Here is a 21,133-nt window from a genome sequence, read left to right as displayed (position 1 = left end):
GTGTTGCTTTACTACAGGTTTGGCCGAAGATAGGATAAGAGACAGAGTTCCTGTACGCACCGATAGCAGCCAGGTACGTTCTGCAGGTATCGACCTGGACGCCAGACCTGGTGAGATATTCGGAGAATAATAAAACTTGGTCGAGAGTGCATGCCAGTGGGTTCACTCCATTTTCCTTAGCCCGAAAGCAGAATCTCGTCCATTTACTTTTGTAGTGCTTGCGCGTAGCCTCACTCCTGGCCCTTTGAATGATCTCCAGATTGTCAGACAACTGAAGGTGCTATAGCGTTATTGGCTGCTCAGGAACCAGGCCGCAAGGGCTAGCTTCTCAGGAGAGGGGTGTAGCACTGTGCCTCCCTGCTATGTTAGGGGGAGAGGTGTGGGGAGAGAGTATCATCTCCAGCTGGATTGACATCTGTCGCAGGTTCGAGAACCAGGGCTGCGCCGGCCAGCGAAGCACCACAAAGATTATCTTGTGGTTCCTGGAGTTCCTGATCTTGCTCACCACCTTGTGCACAAGCGGTGTGGGTGGGAATTCATATGCCCACAGCCTGTTCCAGGGTATCTAGAGTGCGTCGCCTAGAGAGTTGCATCCACTTCCTTCCCAGGATGCGAATTGCTGACATGTCCGATTGTGTATTGTAGCAATCGGTCTGTTGTTGGGTGGCCCCATCTGGTGAACACTTCCTGGAGTATTCTCTCTTTCAGCTGCCACTCGTAATTGTCAGCAGCCAGGCAACTGAGCCAGGCTGTTTCCAGGTTGAACTATCCCGAAGGTGGACTGCCGAGAGCCACACTTCCTGGCTGATGGCATATTCCTAGATCTCCAGGGTCAACGCGCTCAGTTGCTGGGATCTGGTCCCCCCCCTGTCTGTTGATATAGTACATGCAGGTTGTGTTGTCTGTCTGGATGCACACCGACCTTCCCTTGATGGTCGGTAGAAAGGACTGAGGGACAACTGTATAGCCATAAATTCCAGCCACTTGATGTGATTCTGCTGATCGGTGTCCAGAGCCCATGCACTGAATGCATTCCCAGCGTGGCTCCCCACCCATGGAGTCAGTAATCCGTTCCATCCACCCTGCATAGAGTACACCATTACCACGGTTTGCCCACCAGAAAGTTTTCCTCCTGTTGCCACCATCTGAGGTTGTGGTCCAGATGTTGTGGGATGGAGACTGGGCCCCCTGCAGGCCAGATTTCTTATCCCAAGCATTTGCGAAATGCAACTGGAGCCTCCTCATGCGGAGCTGTTGTACAGGACCGCCAGGAGACATGCTGCTGTCCCCCCCGTGGGGAAAACCCTCTGCTGCTGTGTGTCCCACAACAGGCCCAGAAACACTAGCTTCTGTGTAGGGGTGATCTGAGACTTTTGGTAGTTGATCGAAAACCCCAGGTGGTATAGGGTGGAGATGAGCCTGTCCGCTAAGTCTCGAACCTGCTCTGGAGAAGAAACCCTTTAGCCAGTCGTCTAGGTACGAGTAGACAAGCAGGCCCTAAGACCTGAGGAGGGGCCCCACCGAAATTCATGAGCCTTGTGAAGACTCTCAGAACTGAATTTAACCCAAAGGGCAGAACCTTGTACTGGAAATGCAGGCCCATGACCCGGAACCTGAGGGAGACCCAGCGAGGGCTGCACAATAGAACGTAGAGCTAAGCAGCCTTCAGGTCCAGGGACACGTCGTCTCCCGCACACAGTGTCTCGGGCAATGAGCGCTGGCGACACCATCTTTAAATTCAGCAGGGGTAGGTAAAGATTCAGGGAAGACAGATCCAACATCACTCGCAGGCCCGCATAGTTCTTCTGGATAGTGAAGATGCAGGAGTAAATGCCCTGAGCTGCAGGGCTGAAACAAATCTTTGTTTCTTCGGTCAGAGGCTGATGAAGAGAATGGGGACTGGAAGAAACCCTTATTGGATGCTTTGTGGTTTTTCCTCTGGTTCTGACTGGTAGACCTGTCCGCTCTCTGGCTTTGTGGTCCTCGAACCCCCTTGGCCCTCTTCCTGCTCCCACCTGTGAGTCTAAGACACTTGGGGTCATCTTCGACTCCACACTCTCCTTTTCTCCTCACATCTCTGACATTTCTACGAAGTCAAACTACCAACGGCACCATCTCCTCAGATGTATTCTTCCTATCCTCGCCTTCCCCCAGAAGTTTACGGTCTCTCGAGCTCTGGTTCTCTCTAGGCTTGACTATTTCAACAGCCTTTTTCGAAATCTGCCTGCTTCTACTCGCCATCCCTCTGCAAATCATCCAGAACAGGACTGCAAGACTTGTCCTTAGCCTCAAGCCCTGGGATTGTACCTCTACAGCCCTGAACGCTTTTCATTGGCTCCCAGTGGCTGCAAGGATTAAATTCAAGATCCTTTGCATTGTCCACAAGGCTTTCTGGGGCCTGGGTCCAAAATACCTTCAACTCTCCCTCCGTAAATACCTTCCCACTCAAACTCTTCGCTCCTCAAAGTCCCTCAGGGTCAGTCGCTTCTCCAAGCAACGAGTAGATCTCTTTCCTAGGCTGGGGTCCCCTCTGAACAGCCACCCTGCCACTCTAAAACTTGAGAACCATCACCGGTCCTGGAAGCACCTAAAGACCTTCCTCTTTGCTCCGGCCTTCATTCTTCCGCTCCCCTGCTGATCTGCTTCAGTACCCTGCACCTGGTTACCCTCTGACTTCAGGCCCAGATCCCTGCCAACCCATCCACTCACCCGCACTGCCTCCTGACAATCTCTGCAATTGGGTCTGTATCTGTAACCCTACAATCCCCTTACCTGCACTCATCAGACCCCTGGTCTGTGCGTTAAACCCTGCACTTGCCACCCTGCTGGCTGCACTACCAGCTGTTTTTATCCCTTGCTTAGCACTTTTAATTTCTCCCCTCTCCCCCTTGCACTTTCCCACTTCCCTCTCCCCTGCACTTGTGCATTCCCAAACTCACTGGGCCTAATAAGATCGTTGTTTTGTCCTTCCCCGTTGCGCTCTGCAACACTTGTGTATGAGCGCGATACAAATAAAAAATATATCAACCGGCGGAAGCTGCCAAATGATCGCCCCTTGTATGAGCGGGACTGTATCTGTGAGAAAGATTTAGCTGCCGGTTTGGTAAGAATGGCCATCGACTTTGCTGGCTGAGAGTTGCTCTTCTTCTTATAGAGCTCCTCATCAGTTGAGGAGTGGAAGAGATCACCCTCCTCAAACGGAAGTTGAGAATTCTATCCTGCACATCCGGGTTGAACCTGGTAACTTTTAGCCAGGCTGTGTGCCTCATGTCTGTTAGCCGTGTCAATGTGGCCTACAGAAGCCACCATAATGTCCTGAGCAACAAGTCTCAAATCAGCTAGCCGTGCTTTGAATGAGGCTTGCTTGTCTTTAGGGATGTTGGGCAGAAAGTGCGCAATTTCCCTCCACAAGTGTGTATTAGCCGCAGCGAGGATAGCATCTGCATTAGCCTACCTGAGGTGCAGCCCAGTAATTGAGTAGACATTTTTGCTGTATGACTCTAGAGTCTTTTCTTCCTTGTTGAAGAGGGCTGTCGTAGCAGTGCTAGACGAGGAAGCCTGGGGCTTGATATACATGCTGCAGGGATAACTGATAAGGTTGCTGGTGCGTAGAGAGCAATATGCAGTCCCCTCGGCTTGTCTGAACCTAGTATCCAGCTTTTTGTTGACTGGTTGCATGGAGTGAGGCTTGAGCCTGTCCTTTTTGGCCAAAGCCTCCACATTCTTCTGTAGGGGGATACCAGACCTTGCATCCACCCCGATACCCAGGACCTCTGTCAGAACTCCTGCTTAAGGGAGCTCCATCTGCAACCGGGGGATGCCCAGGTATTCCAACAAACCTGTCATGGAATGCTTTTGCTGATGGAGTATCCTGCTGCTCCTCGTCTGCATCATACTGGTCCTCTGCCCCCAGGGGGGGTGGCACCAGTCACCTTTTGAGGCTCATCCGTGGTGGGGGTTTGCACCTGCACCAAGGCTGCTGGAGCCTCAGGAATGGTGAAGACGGGGGCAACATGTCCTTGATAATGCCCCTGAGAATTGAGCCCATTTGTGGGGACCACATGAGGGACATGAATTTGTCAAAAAAACAGTCAACACAGGCTGGCTGTGCGCAATCCTGCACGTGGGGCAGGGGCAATATGCCAGCTGCCTCCTCAGCTTGCCCGTACATGGAGTCACTGTACATGGACCATGAGATGTTGGGGTATGATATGGTTCAGGTGACTGGCATCAGTGGTACCCAGTCTGTCCTAGTAGCAAACATCTCCTTTGTTGATTGCTGGGCTGGCGGGTCTCTGGCCTGCCTGCGAGTATTCCCGCCTTTGCTGATCGGAAGCGGCAGACATTTTGTCTCAAGACTCCGTCATTTCGTCCGCACCATGAGCACGTGGACCTATAGCCGGCGTGTTCCTGGGTTCGGCCTGCATGCCTGAGTGCACCGGCTATTCCCCGCCTTTCAGGTGTACACTCAGTAGGCCGTGCGCCCTTGGCCTCCCGGCAATGCTGGACGTGCGTAAAGGCGCCTCCTCGTGTAAAGACCCGGTATCAGGGCAATGCCCCTCGGGAAAAGTCCCTGGGGTAGTAGAGTTCACAGACCCATTGGCTGCCGGACCAGTAGGGCCCTTGACTCCTCGGCCGTGAGGCCGGAAGCTGCGTGAGCCTCAGTGCTCCCTGAGCCTTTGCAAGGGCCAGACTGACACCTCCCGCCAGAAAGCTTCCCCGCAAAGGAGTTGCCAGTGCGGAGTGTTAGGGAGAATTCTCTTATAAGGCTAATTTCCCAAACCTAGTGAGTCCCCCAGCAGCTTTGCTGGATTTTTGGGGTTTGTTTTTTCTCTCCTGCTAAGAGTGAGACTCTTTTCCTCCCACTCTTAGGCATGATTTGAGGTATGTCTTTGACTTTTTGTGTGCTTAAGGGCTATGGTTTTTTTTTTTACTCCATATGGTATCATCTGTTTTTGTGTATGTGTTACACAGCACCCTCAGTGCAGTAACACGGGGTGTCATAGTGACCTCCAAACATAGACTCCATACCCTGGGACTGACTACTGTCTCCCAGGGCATGTAAAGTCACCATTGACTTTACTAGTCCAAAATTGTGAACAGAACCAGTACAAACCATCATATTGTGGAAGTACTGGAAGGGGTTAATTCGATTGCCCCTGGGTCTGTTTCCAAGGGGGCACTGTCCAGTCCCCCCTTGTCGAGTTTCTGGCTGGTGGCAGTGGTTACCACGCAAAATATTCCACCAAAATATTTCCTATGGGATTTTCCCATTGATTTTAAACGCACCACTTTTTGGTGCAATGTTAAAGATACCGCCGATTCATTTATTTAATATTAAATCAACGGTTGGGTCTTTTCGCCAGAACTCTTTTCTAAAATGGCGTTTGTGTCCGTCTCTGTAACTCCAACCAAGGACGGGCCCTTTGTTCCACTTTTTGGCAGGCTTCTCCTGCCGCCTGGCTCACCACTTATTTTTTTTTATTGTTTTGGTTTATTAAAAAGCAAACCTTTACAATTCTTTTTCATAGAAACATAAAACATTACATATGGACAGTGAATTTTAAGAAGAATTCAAACAGACATAGAAAAAAAAAACAATTCTCCCTTGGACAACATTACATTGCACAATGCACTGCAGGGCAAAGACACAAATGTAGATAAGTTAACAAATATCATACCCCGAATCCAGACTCAACACGGAACTGATAATACAATTAATACAAGTGCAAAAGCAATACATACATGAGATATAAACAAATGAGATATAAACAGAGTATATAACAGTAACTAAAAAAGATTTTTTGGTGCCAGGGCATTAAGTGATAATAAGATGTTACACTGTTTAAACCGACGGCAGCGCCTCAGCCAACTTAGTCTGTATTATTCCCAACAGATTTATTAAGTTAAGTATACATTTTTGACTATGACCTTCCATACAACGTTTCCATAAAAATTCCTTGGCAATATCTGAATTCGAATAATAATGCTCAAAGATTTGGACACAGGATTTCTCAAAGTACGGACAAGCAATTACAAGGTGTTTCAATGTTTCTGGCGCTTTACTATTTTCGCAGAAGCGACACATTATGTCTTATATACTTTTAAGATTGCCAGCCCAATATCTGGTCCTATTTCGCGTAGGAAATTGATTCAGGCGAAATCGCATATAGGTTTTTCTTGCTTTAGCAGATGGGAATTGAATCAGGTATTTTAATCTACATTCCCATTTACCACAAACACCATTATATTCTTTATATGAGTAAGTGCCTATTTCATCAAGCATTTTGCACTAAAAGAGTCTTTGGTATTTTTTTTTTGGCTGGGCAACCACATGCTCATAGAGGCAGGAGTTTCGTTAATAGATGATAAAATATTTGTTAGTCTTGCGGAGATGATGTTGAGGGATTTAATCTGCGACTCACCCAATAGTTTGTTCAATTCGGTGTAAAGCGTGTTCTTAGGAGGATTATGCATCTTAATATAGTTGGTGATACCTCGCCATGTATGCTTTACAGATAGAGGTAGTAGGTTTAATTTGTGACAAATCATAACGTTTGGGATAGAGAGTGCAAGACCTAGAGCAGTTTTCCAGAGTTTTCCCTGAAGGACATTTAGGAAAACATCAAGGTCATAAGAACATATATCCAAGGAGTAAAGAATAATGTGTTCTACTTTTTGCAGATAAAATTGTATCAAGGGTAAAAGAGAAAACATACAATATTTATGATAAATGATTTTCATTTGAGAGGATAGAATTCTTACTTTTTGATTAAGGTAATTTTTCCATATTATTAAAGAATATTCATCTGTCAAAGGATAACCCAAGTAACGCATCATGGGAGAGTATTCAATTTTATTATCATTTAGATACCAAGAAAAACGGTGAGGATTTAGTTTTCCATTAGAAAAAATCAGAATGAAGGTTTTGGCAGAATTAGGAGAGAGATTGTGACTAGATACAAAGTCTGCAAATAAATTTAATTTTCGTTGGAGACCTAAAGGGTTTCCGTCACAAAAAAGCAGATCCGCAAATCCCAACAAGTCCAGCTTGAGAGAGCCAAGCTTCCCGGGAAAACATTCTCCAGCCTGCCAATTAGCATCTAGTCCCAGCAAATATAGGTTGAACAGCACCGCTGCCATATTACAGCTCTGTTTTACACCTATTTCGGTTGGAATAGTGTCTGTCAGAGCGCCTTCTTTTGTCAAACGAATACGATAATTCGTATTTTTGTGTAGCAGGGCAATCAAGGCAACCAGTTGGTGAGGAATACCCAAAGCAATCATTTTCTTCCACAAGATTTCACATATGACACAGTCGAAGGCTGCGGTGAAATCTAAGCTAGCCATATAGACAGCACCTGATTTAGAGACAGCGGTGTGAGCCTTAAGATGGGAAAGAATGGTGGCGTTTGGCTGGCAACCAATATATTTTCTAAATCCTACTTGATAAATGGACAGGAGGTCGTGGTCATGGATATACGTTTGTAATTGTTGAAGTAGAAGGATAGAGAACATTTTCGAAAAGGCATCAGTGAGAGCAATAGGTCGATAGTCAGAAGGGCAGTCAGGTGGGCCCTTTTTATAAACCGGAATGACCAGAGCTGAAGACCAGGATAGAGGAATATTACCAGATAGCAGAATGGAATCAAATTTAATTTTAAGAATATGAGCCCAAAAGTCGGGGTTTGACTTGTATACACACAAGAAGGGATACCATCGGGGCCTTGCACCTTTGAATTTTTTAGTTTACCGATGGCATCAATGACATCTCTAGTTGACCATCTAAGGTGAGAGTCTAAACACAAACGTGGCACTCCGCCCTTTAGAGTACAGAAGCGCTCAGGCATGAGGTATTTGGTCTTAACATAGGAGACCCAACTTTCTGCGGTAATCACGGATTCAATTCTATTGGCAGAATCCGAGGTGATGGAGCGCAAAGTACACCAGATTTGCCTGAAATCGTGTTTAAGAAGATAAAAAATAACTTTTTGGTTATCTGCATAGTGCAATTTACCTTTCAACCATTTTAACTTGTTTCGGTAGCGTTGTCTAACCGATTTAATCATTTTGCTACGAATTTCAGACCTCAGAGTTTTTCTGTGCTATTAAGCATGCAACTTGAAGGTTAAATTTAAAAACCGAAGGTTAAATTTGTGGACATGGGTAGAGGTAACTAGCTCATTCTTATTTCGTATATTGTTTAGTTTGCAAAGATGAAATTGGATTCTAGAGGAATTTAAGTTGTCCAGATGTAAAAGGGAGGAATCGTTTAAGGCTGAAAGCAAGAGAATATTAGGGTCACATTCTAGATGCTGTGTGAATGTAGAACATACTCTTTGATTCCATCTTATTGTTAAGCGGTGACGATCAGCTTCTACCAGAGATAGAAAAAGGTTGTCATCAAAACGAGCCATAGGGATATTCAAAGTCAAAGAAATCATCATGTGATCTCCTAGGTTCGGATTGATGATAATTAGCGCATCAATGGTCGAGTATAGACTCGAAGAAATAAAAAAATAATCAATTAGGGATTTGCATCCTGCTCTCGCCCAAGTATAGTGGTAACGTTCCAAAGGATAGTAAGATGACTGCATGTCCCAATCGAGAAAGAAGGACATCCACAGTTTCCCAAATTTCTTTGAGGTAAGCGAGTGCATATTCCACATTTCACAATTATGAACACTTTTGTCATAAGAATAGCAAGTTAGGTCATCACCGACTATGATTCTGGCAGAAGGAAATAAAATCAGACCCTTTTCTAATACATCATTCATGTCACCCAGGATAGTCTCAATTGAAGTAGTTAGTTTGTTCCAATAAGTACAGATCAGAAGAAGAATGATGGAGGGATCCTCATCACCTTTTAATATAATGGCTAGTATAGATTCAGAACTGCTAATCTTCTCTGTGGAACACTTATAAGCGGTATTAATAAGTATCGCAAGGCCACCTGAGGGTCTTCCCCAGGATCCCCGCCTAGCGAACTGAATAAATGCAAAATATCCCTCTATGATAAAGATAGTTTGATTCATAGATTCTTGAATAAAAATAATATCAGGTCTTTGGAGATGATTTAGGCTATACCATTTTTTAAAGTTGTTTAAACTGCAAGGGTTCCACGAGATGATATGAAGTTTAACCAAGCTAAGAGTCTCTCATCCCTTTTGATTGATTTGGGGGCTGATCGATTTTAGGATCCCTCCATGACATCTCCTTTAATGCTGACATGAATGACATGAACTGTTTCATAGTATCGGCATCAAAATTTGAAGGAGCACCCTGGATGGAACAAGAGGCTGTACTTTCAACTACAGGAGGCATAGTTTCCAAGTAGTTTTTTGCTTCCTCAAACGAGGAAAAAATAGAGATGGTTAAGCCAATGGATGCTAGATCTTCTCTATGTTCCCATACAGCTTCAAAATAAAAGGTGAAATAAAATTACAGATCATTCTGTTGTTATTTATAGCTGCTAGTTTCACCCAATCTATGTCATTTGATCGAATAATCCGCAAACCGGGAATATCTTGGATGACAGTCATCATGAAAGTACGATTCAGGCGAGCCTTGCCATGTCGTACTTGTTCGCTCTCCCATCCCATTATTATAGCAGATTTTAAATCAATAGGATTATCAATTATTGAGAAATCTTGCTGCCCCGTAATTGTGGCAGCTTTTGTCACAATGGGATTAACATTTGCTTGTGGGATCGGATTCAGCGAATTTGAAGTAGGTATTGTTTGCTCCATGTCCTGTGCATCTTCATGGACAGGCAGATCATCAGGATCGACATATGAATCAAGTGCTTTTATATCCGGCATATTTGCCCTTGACCCATCAGACATGCGGGTTTTAATCTTTCCTAGCTTTTTTTGGACAGTTGGCTTGTTTTATGCTCCTTTGCACGTTATCTTTACCAAGGATCACTTTCTCAGTCTTTTTAATTTTCAGCATGGGATAGAAATTTGAAAGAACATATTTTATTTGGTATGGAGCCTCAATATTAGGATTTGATACCAAGTCTAAATTTGCAGATCCTTCATCCACGCAGACTGCCCCTTTCTTTGCTTTTATTTGAAGCCTTTTTGGATCATTTTTAACTGGTACTGATGGAAGTTCCTCATTAGCCTTGGATTCAAAAGCTTTTTTCTTTTCAAGAGGGTTGTGTTTTTTTTTTAAAGATTGGGCAGTCGTAATGGATTCAGGAAGGTTCAACAAGGCCTTGGATTCTTCATTCAATTGATTCAAATAAATGATATTATCTCCCCCAGATAGGTTACAAATGTCTTTCATGTGTGAATTGTGTGTCTGTTTTATCACATTCTTGTTTTTTTTGTTTTTTTTCTTGTTTTCCTTTCAGATTTTTATTAAATATACTGTGCTTTTCAGCACGAGCCAAGGCCCTTCTTTATTTAGGTTTGGGGCAATGAAGGAGGTTGGGCGTGCTGATGATCATTAATGGTGATTTTTCCTGTTGCTTTTAGCACAAGATCTCTCCCGTTCGATCGATAAGGTCTGTCAATGATGAAGGACCATCTAATGGTGCCTCATCTTTGCCCATCGTGGGCATGATTGCTTCCTTACTAGATGACTTAGAGAGCGTTGCAAGAGTGGTAGCCATCTCCATTACAAGTACAGTCAGAGCTGCAATGTTAGATGCGTTAGTGTCTTCTGATTTTACGGTCAATACTATAGAATCCTTCTCTGTGGCGAGTTTGGGTGAAAGCCCTTCAGTCACAGCCTCAGCAAAGGACTTGGTCTGGGTAGCAATGTGTTGGAAATTTGACAGAGTCTTTTGTGATTTAAGGAAGAAAACATATGACAAGAAAACAACATGCCCTCCATTTTACTGAGCGTGCTTATGAGGTCAGACATTTGCATCTGTAGAATTGTTATTTCCTCATGTGTTTGCTCGTGACCCTTGTCAAGTAAGTTTAAGATTCGGGTCAGAACAGGGAAAGTTTCAAGGCATTGTTGTTGCTCATCTACATTTTTGTTGTTCAGTCATACCATAATTCGAACGTGGCACGTTTCCATGATTCATGGACTCATTAAAGTCGAACTGAGAAGCCCCTAAACCTTCGGGACTCTGTGGAAGTTGAGTAGCATGGATCAATGATTTTTCAGATATGGGAGAGCGGTTTGTCTGAGTCGAAGGCCCTCTGACACTAACAATTATCGGAGGAAGGGAACCGCCTAACATTCGTGCCTCTTTTTGAGCACTGAGGTGGGGAGGCACAGAGTATGCAAAAGGTTGAGGATTGTTAAATAAGAACACATTTTCAATCCCATACTTACTTTTATTAACTGGGGTTGAAGGTTCATGTGAGAGTCTTATGCGCTTTCCCAGTTCTGACTCTATTGCAGGGGCTAACATGGAGAAGTCAGCAGTGAGAGTACCAAACTGCTCAATTCTCATTTTCTTTTTAATAGCATCCCTGTCTAGGCTAAGATCTAGGTTGGACTTGTCATTTTCCCAGCCTCTCGGGGAAATTTTATTGGCTTATTTGACAGATAGAGACCCAAATACAGTTTTAGAATGTGTTTTTTAGCCAGTTTTGAAAAAGGAATCTCCCAAGCAGTATTCAGAGTCCGATTGTTTTGTAAGGATTTTTCTTTAGAGGCCTCAATGGCTAAATCTGCATGGGCTTCTATTTTAGGTGGCGTAGAATTAGATTTTTCGCTGGCAAACGGCAAAGTGTTTGACAGCGAAGAAACAGTTCCATTAGATACGGGGAGAATGCACTGAACCTTGTTCTTAGTGCACTCAGGAGGCAGGGGCGGCGCTCTATTTTGATGCAAAATCACTTTCTGAAAGAAAAGCCACCTCTTTTTGAATCTTAGGAGGGCCATTTATATTTCCTGACAAAGGTAAACTTCCATGTAAAGGATCAGGGGAAAGATTTCTTTCCTTGTCCTCTTCCCGAATGGATGGAATGGGAGACATATCAGGATGTGGTTTGGCGTCGATTTGGTCGACATGATATGTAGGCTTATGTGTGCAACAAGTGACTCGCCGTTCAGACCAGAAGCAATTAAACCACAAGTCAAACACACTGGAGAAGGGTACTTGGATAGCTAAACAGTGAAGGAAAATACCAAATTAATAATGCCCCTGCCACCCCAGCCGCCTCACCGTCCAACAGTCCAACAGTCCAACAATGCACTTAAGATGCACTTAAGATGCACTTAAGATGCGCGCTCCAGTGCAGTTATAGGAAGTGGAGGTTGGAAGGAGGAAGGCGGTGGGCGGAGATTCGAGGGGCGGACCTGGAGGCAAGTTGGAGGTGCGGTCAGGAGACTGCAGAAGAAACAAAAAAGGGAACAAAAAGAAGCGTGTAACGACGCTGTAATCCAGGGAGCTGCTACAATCAGCTGCGGCGAAGCCGCGGCAGAAACTTAAAATCAGCAAATGAAAAAAAATATATATATATTCACTGCCAATGACAAAGCAATGACTTCACAGTCTTTGAGTCCAAATCCAAGCGTGTTACGGCAGATGACTAACAAGGTCAGCAGCTTCTTGCCGACTAAGGCACCGAACACGGCTAGTTCTCCACAGGCAGGCAGGCGAGTAGAAATATCAGACCTCCCAGTCCAACAGTCCACTTTAGATGCACTTCGGCTAACCACTTAGCATGTTTGAGTGACAGCTAGGCTGTTGAATGGGGTTTTTTCTGCATAAAAGCAGGGCTTTTTGCGACTGGAACTTTAGAAGTCGCCACAGGACCTAAGAATCCGATAAGGGAAGAAGCTGAGCCATCTGCAACAACACCACCGGTGGAGCCCTGCTGCAACAAACTCACCATCTTCCCAACGACAAGAGAAGATCTTCTGCTGGACGAGTCTTCTTCCTTTGAACTGGTGGGATCAACCAGTCGCCCCTTTCGCCTTCCAAAGACGTTTCTTGGTCGAATCGTCCGTGCCAAGCACCCAGGCGGTCAGATAGCCAAGCTTCACCACTGTGACTGCGAATAAAAGGAACGCACCTTTTAACCGACGAACTCAGTGGCTGGTTTCATCCCTGTGCAGTGCCTCGACTCCAACTTTCCTCCTCGACGAGATCTTCTCTTCCCCTGGTCGAAACAACGAACTGCAACCACTGCCAGGAACTGCTGCCACAGCTGGAGCTTCCTCTCCCTTTAAGGTACTGTGTTCTGCCTGGCCTCCCTTTCCACGGATTACTAAAGATGACCCTTGAATCCTTGGCTTTCCAACTGGGTTGGCCCGAGATCTTCTAACTGTACTTATTGAATCACCCCAACCTCTTTTGAACATTCTGCAAAGACTTTAAGAGCATTTTAAACTGTGTGATCTTGGGCACATTTTGCATTGCTCCATTTAAAGTGGGCCTGGCCTATGAACTTTGACTCTACAGTGTCTACTGCCTTTACTCCCTTGCTGTGAACTTCTAAGAGTGTTGGGAACGGTTTTATTTTCATGCCCTGCCTTTTTCTCTCCCTTTAACTTAACTATTGGTGTGCTATCTAGGATACTTGCTCACTTCTGTTTTAACAAATAGTGGTGGTTTAACACTGAGTTGTCTAATAGTTATCAAGGGAGGTGTTTATACTTTACCTGTGTTTTAACTTGCTTTTGATTTAGAGTGCTAGTGTATTGCCTAAAGTGTGTTTTAAAAAAATAATTATATACTTTTGATACAAAGCTCTGGTCAGTGTTTGTTTGCTCTACTGTGTTTTTAGCCCTATTGTGTATACTCTATATACTGCGCCCTACTCTTCTTGAGGGAAGCCTGACTGCTCAGCCACAGCTACCAGGTAAATCTGGGTGGTGCAGACTGATACCAATTGGGTTTACTGCTTACTCCTGTATTCTTAATCTTGTTGCAGTGGTCCCCAAGGGAACTGCACAGGATTCTGCCTAACACAGAGTGCTTTAGAAAATAACGCACCTACCTTCTTTGTCTTTGTCCGGACTTCGTGTTGATTCTCTAATGAGGGGTCCTGTTCAACAGTTCCCTCCAACGCTCAAGTCAGTGTTTAAGCGACCTAGGCGTGAGACAGTCGCACGCGGAGCAATCCCTCCCAACCGTGGTCCTCACCAAAGCATCGGAGACAGTGCGTGGGGATCTGCTGTAGGGAAGGAACCTGCGCACGACGGGCTCCTGCTAAAGCCTATTTAGGCCAACATGCGCCGGGGACAAACTAGGGCACCGGTGGACGATGTTCCCAAATCTGTAAAAGTTAATACTGCTGAAAGCGCATGGAAACACGAGGCTTGAGGCCTCACCCAGGAGTGCTGGTGGAGGGGTCTGTTCCTATTGATGCAGAAAATGGGACTGAGGTGTGGTGCTGGTGAGCAGGGTTAAGGGAGCCCGTGCTCCCAAGGCCGCGCCCCCGTGCCAGTATATTTAAAGGGGAAATGTCTTTGTGGTGGAAAAGAGGTTCCGTTCCCCGTCCCTCGTGCGGGACGCCCGTACAGTATGGAGGTAAGGGGATGGGACATAAGAGAACCCTGGGTGCTGAAGAAAGACAGAATTTCAGGATTTTAAAATGGTAGTGATGTTGGCCCAGAACAAACCTAGAGTACTTCCAGTGCTTCAGATGAATGGGCACATGAAAGTAGGCATCCTCACAGCAGCCTCAGATCCAGTATTGGACTGTTCCCCTCCCGTCCTTCAGGGCCATTTAATACTGCCCTCCTCCCCGTCTCTCTGTCCCCCAGTTCTATTGTGCTCTGACCACCTGACTTCTTCAGGGGTTGGGTCGAGGGATGTAGCAGTGGGAAGGGTGAAAACTCTGATCCTTTTTGATGGAGCAGAGGGTTACTAGACGGCTAAGCCCAAAGACTTTGATGCCACCTTGGAGGACTGGATCTTTTGTAGGATGTCAGCGGCCTTGGACCCCAAACTGGTTCTGCCATTCAAAGGGCATGTTCAAAAGCTTTGCTTGTGCATCTTACCAAAAGACTGTTGTCCTCATCCAGGAGAGACACCATACCACCCTGATCGTGGTCATGGAACGTTTGACACAGTAAGCTATATCAATTCCGGACTGTATGATCTGCTGGATAGTCTCCTTATCGTTTTAAACTAAGACCAAAAATTCCTCCCTCACGTCCCCGCCAGGGATGCAGTCCAGCTGCTTTGCCAGCATGGACAATGAAAAAGACTATGGTGGTACCAGCACAGAGGTTTGAACGCACGAAGATGGGGCCCGTCAGCACCAGATCATCATCAACTTTGGGGTCCAGGCCAGAGCCCACAGACGTGCAAGAGTTGCGTGTACTGTGATGGATCAGAAAGAGGACACAGCTCTTTAAGGACATTTTAGGCACCTTTGTATTGAACAGACAGAAAGGCCTAGCTATCCCCATTTCTTTGGGGTATTCCCTACCTAAAGAATAACTAAGGTGTTTGTTAGACGTCCGTTTCTCAATGTCCAAAAATAATCCATCTACCATCCAAACTAATACTATCTGACCCAATCACTCACTTAACAAAATAAAGGCAGGAGAATGACTTCCAGACCTGGTTCTCGTCATTTTTTAAATCAATTCCAACAGTTCTTTCCTCACAGCAGAGAGTTTATATCTCACTTTATTCACTCTTTACTTTGTCAAACTTGTTTACTGGTGTAAGCTATGTATGCCTTTAACTCTTGATATTCAGTTTTGTTTATTCCAGACCCTTTTGATTTGGGTATCGCACAGACTTTCCTTTCTTCTTTAGACACATTTTTCATGGGTTGCTCCCCTCTCTCTCTCCAGTAGTCATCGTTCTAAGATTTCTCTCTTTCATGCAGGTCCCTCTCTGGAACGTTACTCTATCCTTAATTCAAAGTTCACATTTAGCCCCCCCTCTCCAGGGAATACTCTTGGTTCCTTTACATACATTCTCAGTCTTTACTTTTGACAATAGCAATTCCTTATATCCAATTGTCCTTCACTGAGTGGTATGGATATCACACTTTCCTCAAAGTTCACATTTTAACTCTCCTTTGTACTGGGACGAGTTATTCATTCTGTGTTTATTTCCTCCTCATTCGTCCGTGCCTCCACAGCCCCACCGTTACCTCCTCTCTTCTTCGTTGCAAGCCAGCGTTATCGGCATCCCCACCAGATGTCCCCACACCTCCACTTCGGTCTTTCAGCAGAGAGCTGTGTCGCTTGCAGCGGTGTCCCTCCGTTGGTCTCGCCACTGTTGCACGGGCCCGCTGCCCACCAAGGCTCTTCCAGGGCCATGCCACCACTGATTCTTCTCCTCATCCTCCTCCTCCTCTTCTCTTCAGTGTTTCAGTACACCGACAGTTCAGAGTTGATTAACTTGCCAAACAGCAAGTTTGGATTTCGAGGGTTCTGTGTTCCACGATGGCTCTGCCACTTCCCAGGCTTACGTCAGCAGGATACTTTCCCTGTGTGGAGACATACTGCCCCCTTTTCTTCCATACTATATAAAGGAGTGTTTTCTTCCCAGTTTACTCTTCTCAGTTGATCGGTCAGTATTCATTAAAGGGATATATTAATGTTCTCATGAAGAATAATATCCTTCAGCATCTTCTTTGGCACACTCTGTGTTTGACAAGACTCGATAGCCCCATGTATACCACTAGACTCACTGGTGAACAGGAGCTCTTGTCCCCAAAGGGTGGAGTCTCTCCCAGTGAGTTCCCATTTGCCTCAAGGGTGTTGCAGAACAGGCTCACCTCCCTAACCTCACAGCGGGTTGGTGACTCCCACTTGGGGAGAAGGGATTAATTCCCTCGATTCATCACAGTATCCTGACAGTTTGGGGAGACGCGGTGGGTCCCATTGGAGCAAATAGCACAGTCTGCGCTGAGGCCTTGATGAAAATGTCAAGCATCCTCAAGCGGAAGTTCCCCCATTGTTCAAGGGTGGATAATTGGGTGGCAAATGGTATCGGCGGCACCACTTCAGGCGAGTCTCTGGAACGATGACGACGACTCTTTGAAGACAAAGAAGGATGCTGTGAGGAACCATATGTTGCAGGAGACCTCATTCAGAGCTTCTTCTGTTTTGTCCTTGTGGGAGACCTGTCCTCAGAGCAGGGGTAATGCTAGGTTAGGTTTGGAAAAGATCTGGGGCTATGCTAATGTTGAGACTGTTGGGACTTTGGACTAAATAGCCTTTTGGTTGTAGCCCCTGAACTTCTATCCACGGCTACAACCAAAAGACCCAGGGCTATAGCCCTCTTAGCCCCCCTGCTTGCTCTAGCAGTGCCTCTGCCTCAGAGAAGCACTCTGCACCGCGCAGCCTCAACCGAGACCATGCACCCTCACCGAACTCCTTGCAGAGGAAGGTGAAGAGTATAGAAGCCCATTCCTGTAGGGCCTTAAGATACATGAATTGCTGGGGTCTTGCTTCTCCCCCAAGCAGTATAAACATACGATGGGGATCCTAAACGTACATCTGTGGCCCCAATCCACGTAAGTTTGAACCTCGAGGGTCTTAGCAGAATTGGGCATTCTTTTTTGTGAAACGAAGTAGCATGTTCCCGGAGCTTACAAAGTGTGATAAAAAAGGAAGTGAAGTCACAGGGAGCAGCGCCTCGAAATATACTGGCCCCAACTTCCTGTCTGGCATTATGGTGGTGAGATCAATCAGAGCAGACGGGGTGCCGTGATGCACCCCTTAGAGGCAGAACAATTTCTGAAGATCAGCTGCGCTGCGGGTAGGATCATCATAGGGATGGAATTAATTAGAAATAAACACTACAGGTCCTTACTTGACGTCAAGGCAATTTGCTTGCCTGTGTGACTGAGTCAATAGACCGTCTTTAAAACAACATTTTCATGATGCTAGAAATTACACTGTGGGAAATTCAACAGCACGTGAAGCTACGCAATCCAATGTTAGGTAAATGGTAAGACACGTGCACGGTTTAATTACTCTTCATACTCAAATGCCTAACAAATGTCTTAACAAAAACAAAGAGGTGATGGCTGAAAGGTTAAGAATTAATCTTAGACCTCTGGGCAACCCTCCAAACCATCATTCTGCGTCTGCTAAGCCATTACAGAAAGGGGAAAGACTATATGCCAATCAGGCTTTGTCCCACCCACAAAGGGGCAGTCTAGCACAAACTGCTAGGTCACATCCCTTCTACAGGAGACCACAAGCATCTCAAGACATGTTTTGGCCTCATTGCTCAAAAAATGGCTTAAAACATCACTAGTTGTCGATACTCAAGTCAACATTTATGGAATTTCTTGGGTACTAAAACCACTAGTTTAGCAACACGCCCAGCATGCACAACAACATTCTATATCATATAGCAGTCACATTTAATGCATATAATAAAGCACATAATCATTCTTTCTATTCAGATCGGAGACATGTGCAAGTACACTGATGAAACCATTAGCCAGATAGGATGCGCTGCAAAGATTCAAAGGAGTTTGCTATTGGCTCATTCTTATCCAGACATGGTTTTACACATGGGAACATGCCATCAGTACATTCACAAGCCATTGCATAGGCCCAATCCAGCTATCCAGAAAATGAAGCTAAAATTAGATATGATGCTTATTTTACATCCAATATATACGTTCAAGTAAATAGCAAAAAGTTATGTAGTCAGTTAAATTGCAGTTTCACATTAAATCAGAAGCCAAATCATTATGCAATACTTTCACTTTCAAGCCGTTTAGAACAATCACTTGCTGTTTTAAAATATTGTGTTACCCCATTGCCAAAGCATATAGATCATGTCTTTTCTCCTTCTCTTCCAGACAAATCTTCTTCACTCTTCGCTCCAAGGCTTGGCCCAAGTTTAGAACCTTTGGGTACCAAGGAAGGATTTTGGTCAGGACGATTAGGATGTTTCGGATATGGGTATATTCACCTGTTTCAAGGCAGTGCACTGATGCCTATAACAATAAAGTATAACTTTCAGAGTGGAGGAATGAGATATTTGAACAGCTTATCAAACAAAAAACTCACAAAGTTGTAGGATAGATTGTTTACCTTAGTTAGCTTGTAATGCCATTTATGCACAACATGTCGGAAATTTTCATAATCCAATTGATCAGCCTTATTGCCACCATCAAATCCAGATGCCCTTAATATAGTAACAAAACCGGGATAATTTCCACATTCCTAAAATAGAAAGGGTATAACTTTACTGAGTTAGAAAAGTAAAAACAAAACCTGCTTGAACAAATGAATCACTTCTCCCTCTCAACAAGACAATCTTTTCCAAAATGCTAAGTGTTGTCATCTCCACCATCGCAATGTCTCAGTATGTTTGCAAGATTCCTGCTTCTCTACTTTATGTTACAACATATCCATTATACTGCAAGCGCACATTATGTAACGCTGTAATCTGTATTCCCAATCTTATACTGATGACACCCAAGTTTACTTTCAGCTGGATCAAGAGTTTCATGAATTTAGTCCAGTAATGCAGATTTCCACATCATTGCCTCCTACTGTGACATGGTCATGTGTTTGACCCGCTCAAGATTGTTCAAGGACTGCTCTCGACCTGGGGTAGGCAAACTACCAGGGCAACAGCAGAGTAAGACCTACATCAAAGGTTGTGTAGGGGAGTAGTTGAGAGGTACTTCTGTCCCCCTGCTACCCTGTATAAATGGAGAAGCGCATATAGTCTGGTACATCATTTATGTTTCAATACATATTAGCCTGTGTTCAGGCAAAGTCTCTTCTTTCACATGGTTCCCACGAAACAGCAGCAAGCAGCGTGCATCAGACTCTTCAGACTCAGATCTTATGGAACAGGAATTGAGGGGCTCAAACGCAGAACCCCATAAGGAATGTCCTAACGCAACTGAAATCTCACACCAGAATCAAAAACTGGCGGGGAGGAAACTCATTACACAAACCCTGCAAGTATTGTAACAGTGGGGATTGTGAACGAGCCATGTTTCGGCGACCGCCTGAAAACCAAAATAGCAGAGATTTAACCTTTAACAGTGCCAATCTACAGGCCTGCTTGGAACTAAGACAGCAGAAAATCCAACGCAGGGGATAAAGGACTGGATAAAGGATCCAGGTCCCTCTCCCAGCACCAAGTCAAAAACGTACACCACTTGCAGATATGGAACAAGTTACTTACCTGTAACTGTTGTTCTCCAGCATGGGTCTGGCATGGATTCACATGCTCATGAATATTCCCTGTCGTCAGGCTGGGAATCCTCGGTAAAGAAAAATCAGTATCAGTTTCGTTTCTGATCTGTCTTTCGTAGTAGTAACCAATCACTGATCTCTGCGTCATACTGGCACTTGGTGAACACCCTGGGTGCCGACCTCAATCCGAAGGGAAGGGCTCTGAACTGGTAGTGACGCCCTTGGACCACGAATCTGAGAAACTTTCGGTGTCCCTTTAGGATGGCGATATGGAAGTAGGCATCCTCCAAATCCAACGACGACAGGAAATCGCCCTCCTCCAGTTGACCCAGGACGTGCTGGAGGGTGACCATCCAGAACTTCTGTGCCTTGATGAATTTGTTCAGTCGTCATAGGTCCAGGATGGGACGCCATCCTCCCGTCTTCTTCTTCACGAGGAAGTATCTTGAGTAAACTCCGGAGCCCCGAAGCCTCTTTGGGACGAGCTCGATGGCGCCTTTCTTGAGCATCGCCTTTACCTCCAAGAGAAGTTGAGGGACGTGATGTTCCTTCCTGGCCACAGGGGGGACGCGCGGGCACTTCTTTAGAAACTCAAGCGTGTGACCCTGGGCCAGGGCGTCCAGCACCCAACTGTCGGTGGAGATGGACTCCCACACGCTGACGAAGCTCGCCAGCCGGCCTCCCACCGGGGTGCTTCGGTGGGGGCCCGACCCCAAGGCCGGTTCATTCCTGCTTCGGCGAGGCTTTGCCGCCTTGTCCTCCTTGGCGACGACGGCAGGGTCTGCCCGACTTGCCTCGTCCCCTGTAGGCTTCCTGTGACGACGAACGGGCCGCTTGACGATAGGTGGAAAATCTGCCGCCGGAACCTTTGGAGGCACCCTACTTGCCTCCGCCGCTCCGAAAGGGCGGCCATCGTTGCTGGAGGACACCAAGAGCCCGGGCAGTCTCCGTGTCCGTCTTGATGGCTTGTAGGGAATTGTCCACTGTTTTCCCAAACAGGTTGCTCCCGTCGAACGGCATGTCCAAGACTCTGGTCTGCACGTCCTGACGGAAGTCAGTTGCCTTG

General features: G+C 45.7%; 1 protein-coding gene across 2 annotated transcripts in view; it reads right to left on the bottom strand.

Annotated features, from left to right (window-relative positions):
• Nucleotides 1-21,133, bottom strand: part of THOC2 (THO complex subunit 2) — a 2,257,836-nt gene that overhangs the window by 570,263 nt on the left and 1,666,440 nt on the right. For both annotated transcript variants that reach the window (XM_069612670.1, XM_069612671.1), the window contains exons 27-28: nucleotides 18,946-19,077; nucleotides 18,664-18,848 (exon numbers count right to left, since the gene is read on the bottom strand). In XM_069612670.1, the coding sequence (XP_069468771.1) occupies nucleotides 18,664-18,848; nucleotides 18,946-19,077 (317 nt within the window). The remainder of the gene's footprint in view (nucleotides 1-18,663; nucleotides 18,849-18,945; nucleotides 19,078-21,133) is intronic.

This window comes from Ambystoma mexicanum, chromosome 5p (assembly GCF_040938575.1).
Source record: "Ambystoma mexicanum isolate Mex_15411 chromosome 5p, UKY_AmexF1_1, whole genome shotgun sequence".
Classification (NCBI taxonomy): domain Eukaryota; kingdom Metazoa; phylum Chordata; class Amphibia; order Caudata; family Ambystomatidae; genus Ambystoma; species Ambystoma mexicanum.
The sequence above is the reverse complement of the archived record's forward strand: the minus strand, read 5'-3'. Positions and strand labels throughout refer to the sequence as shown.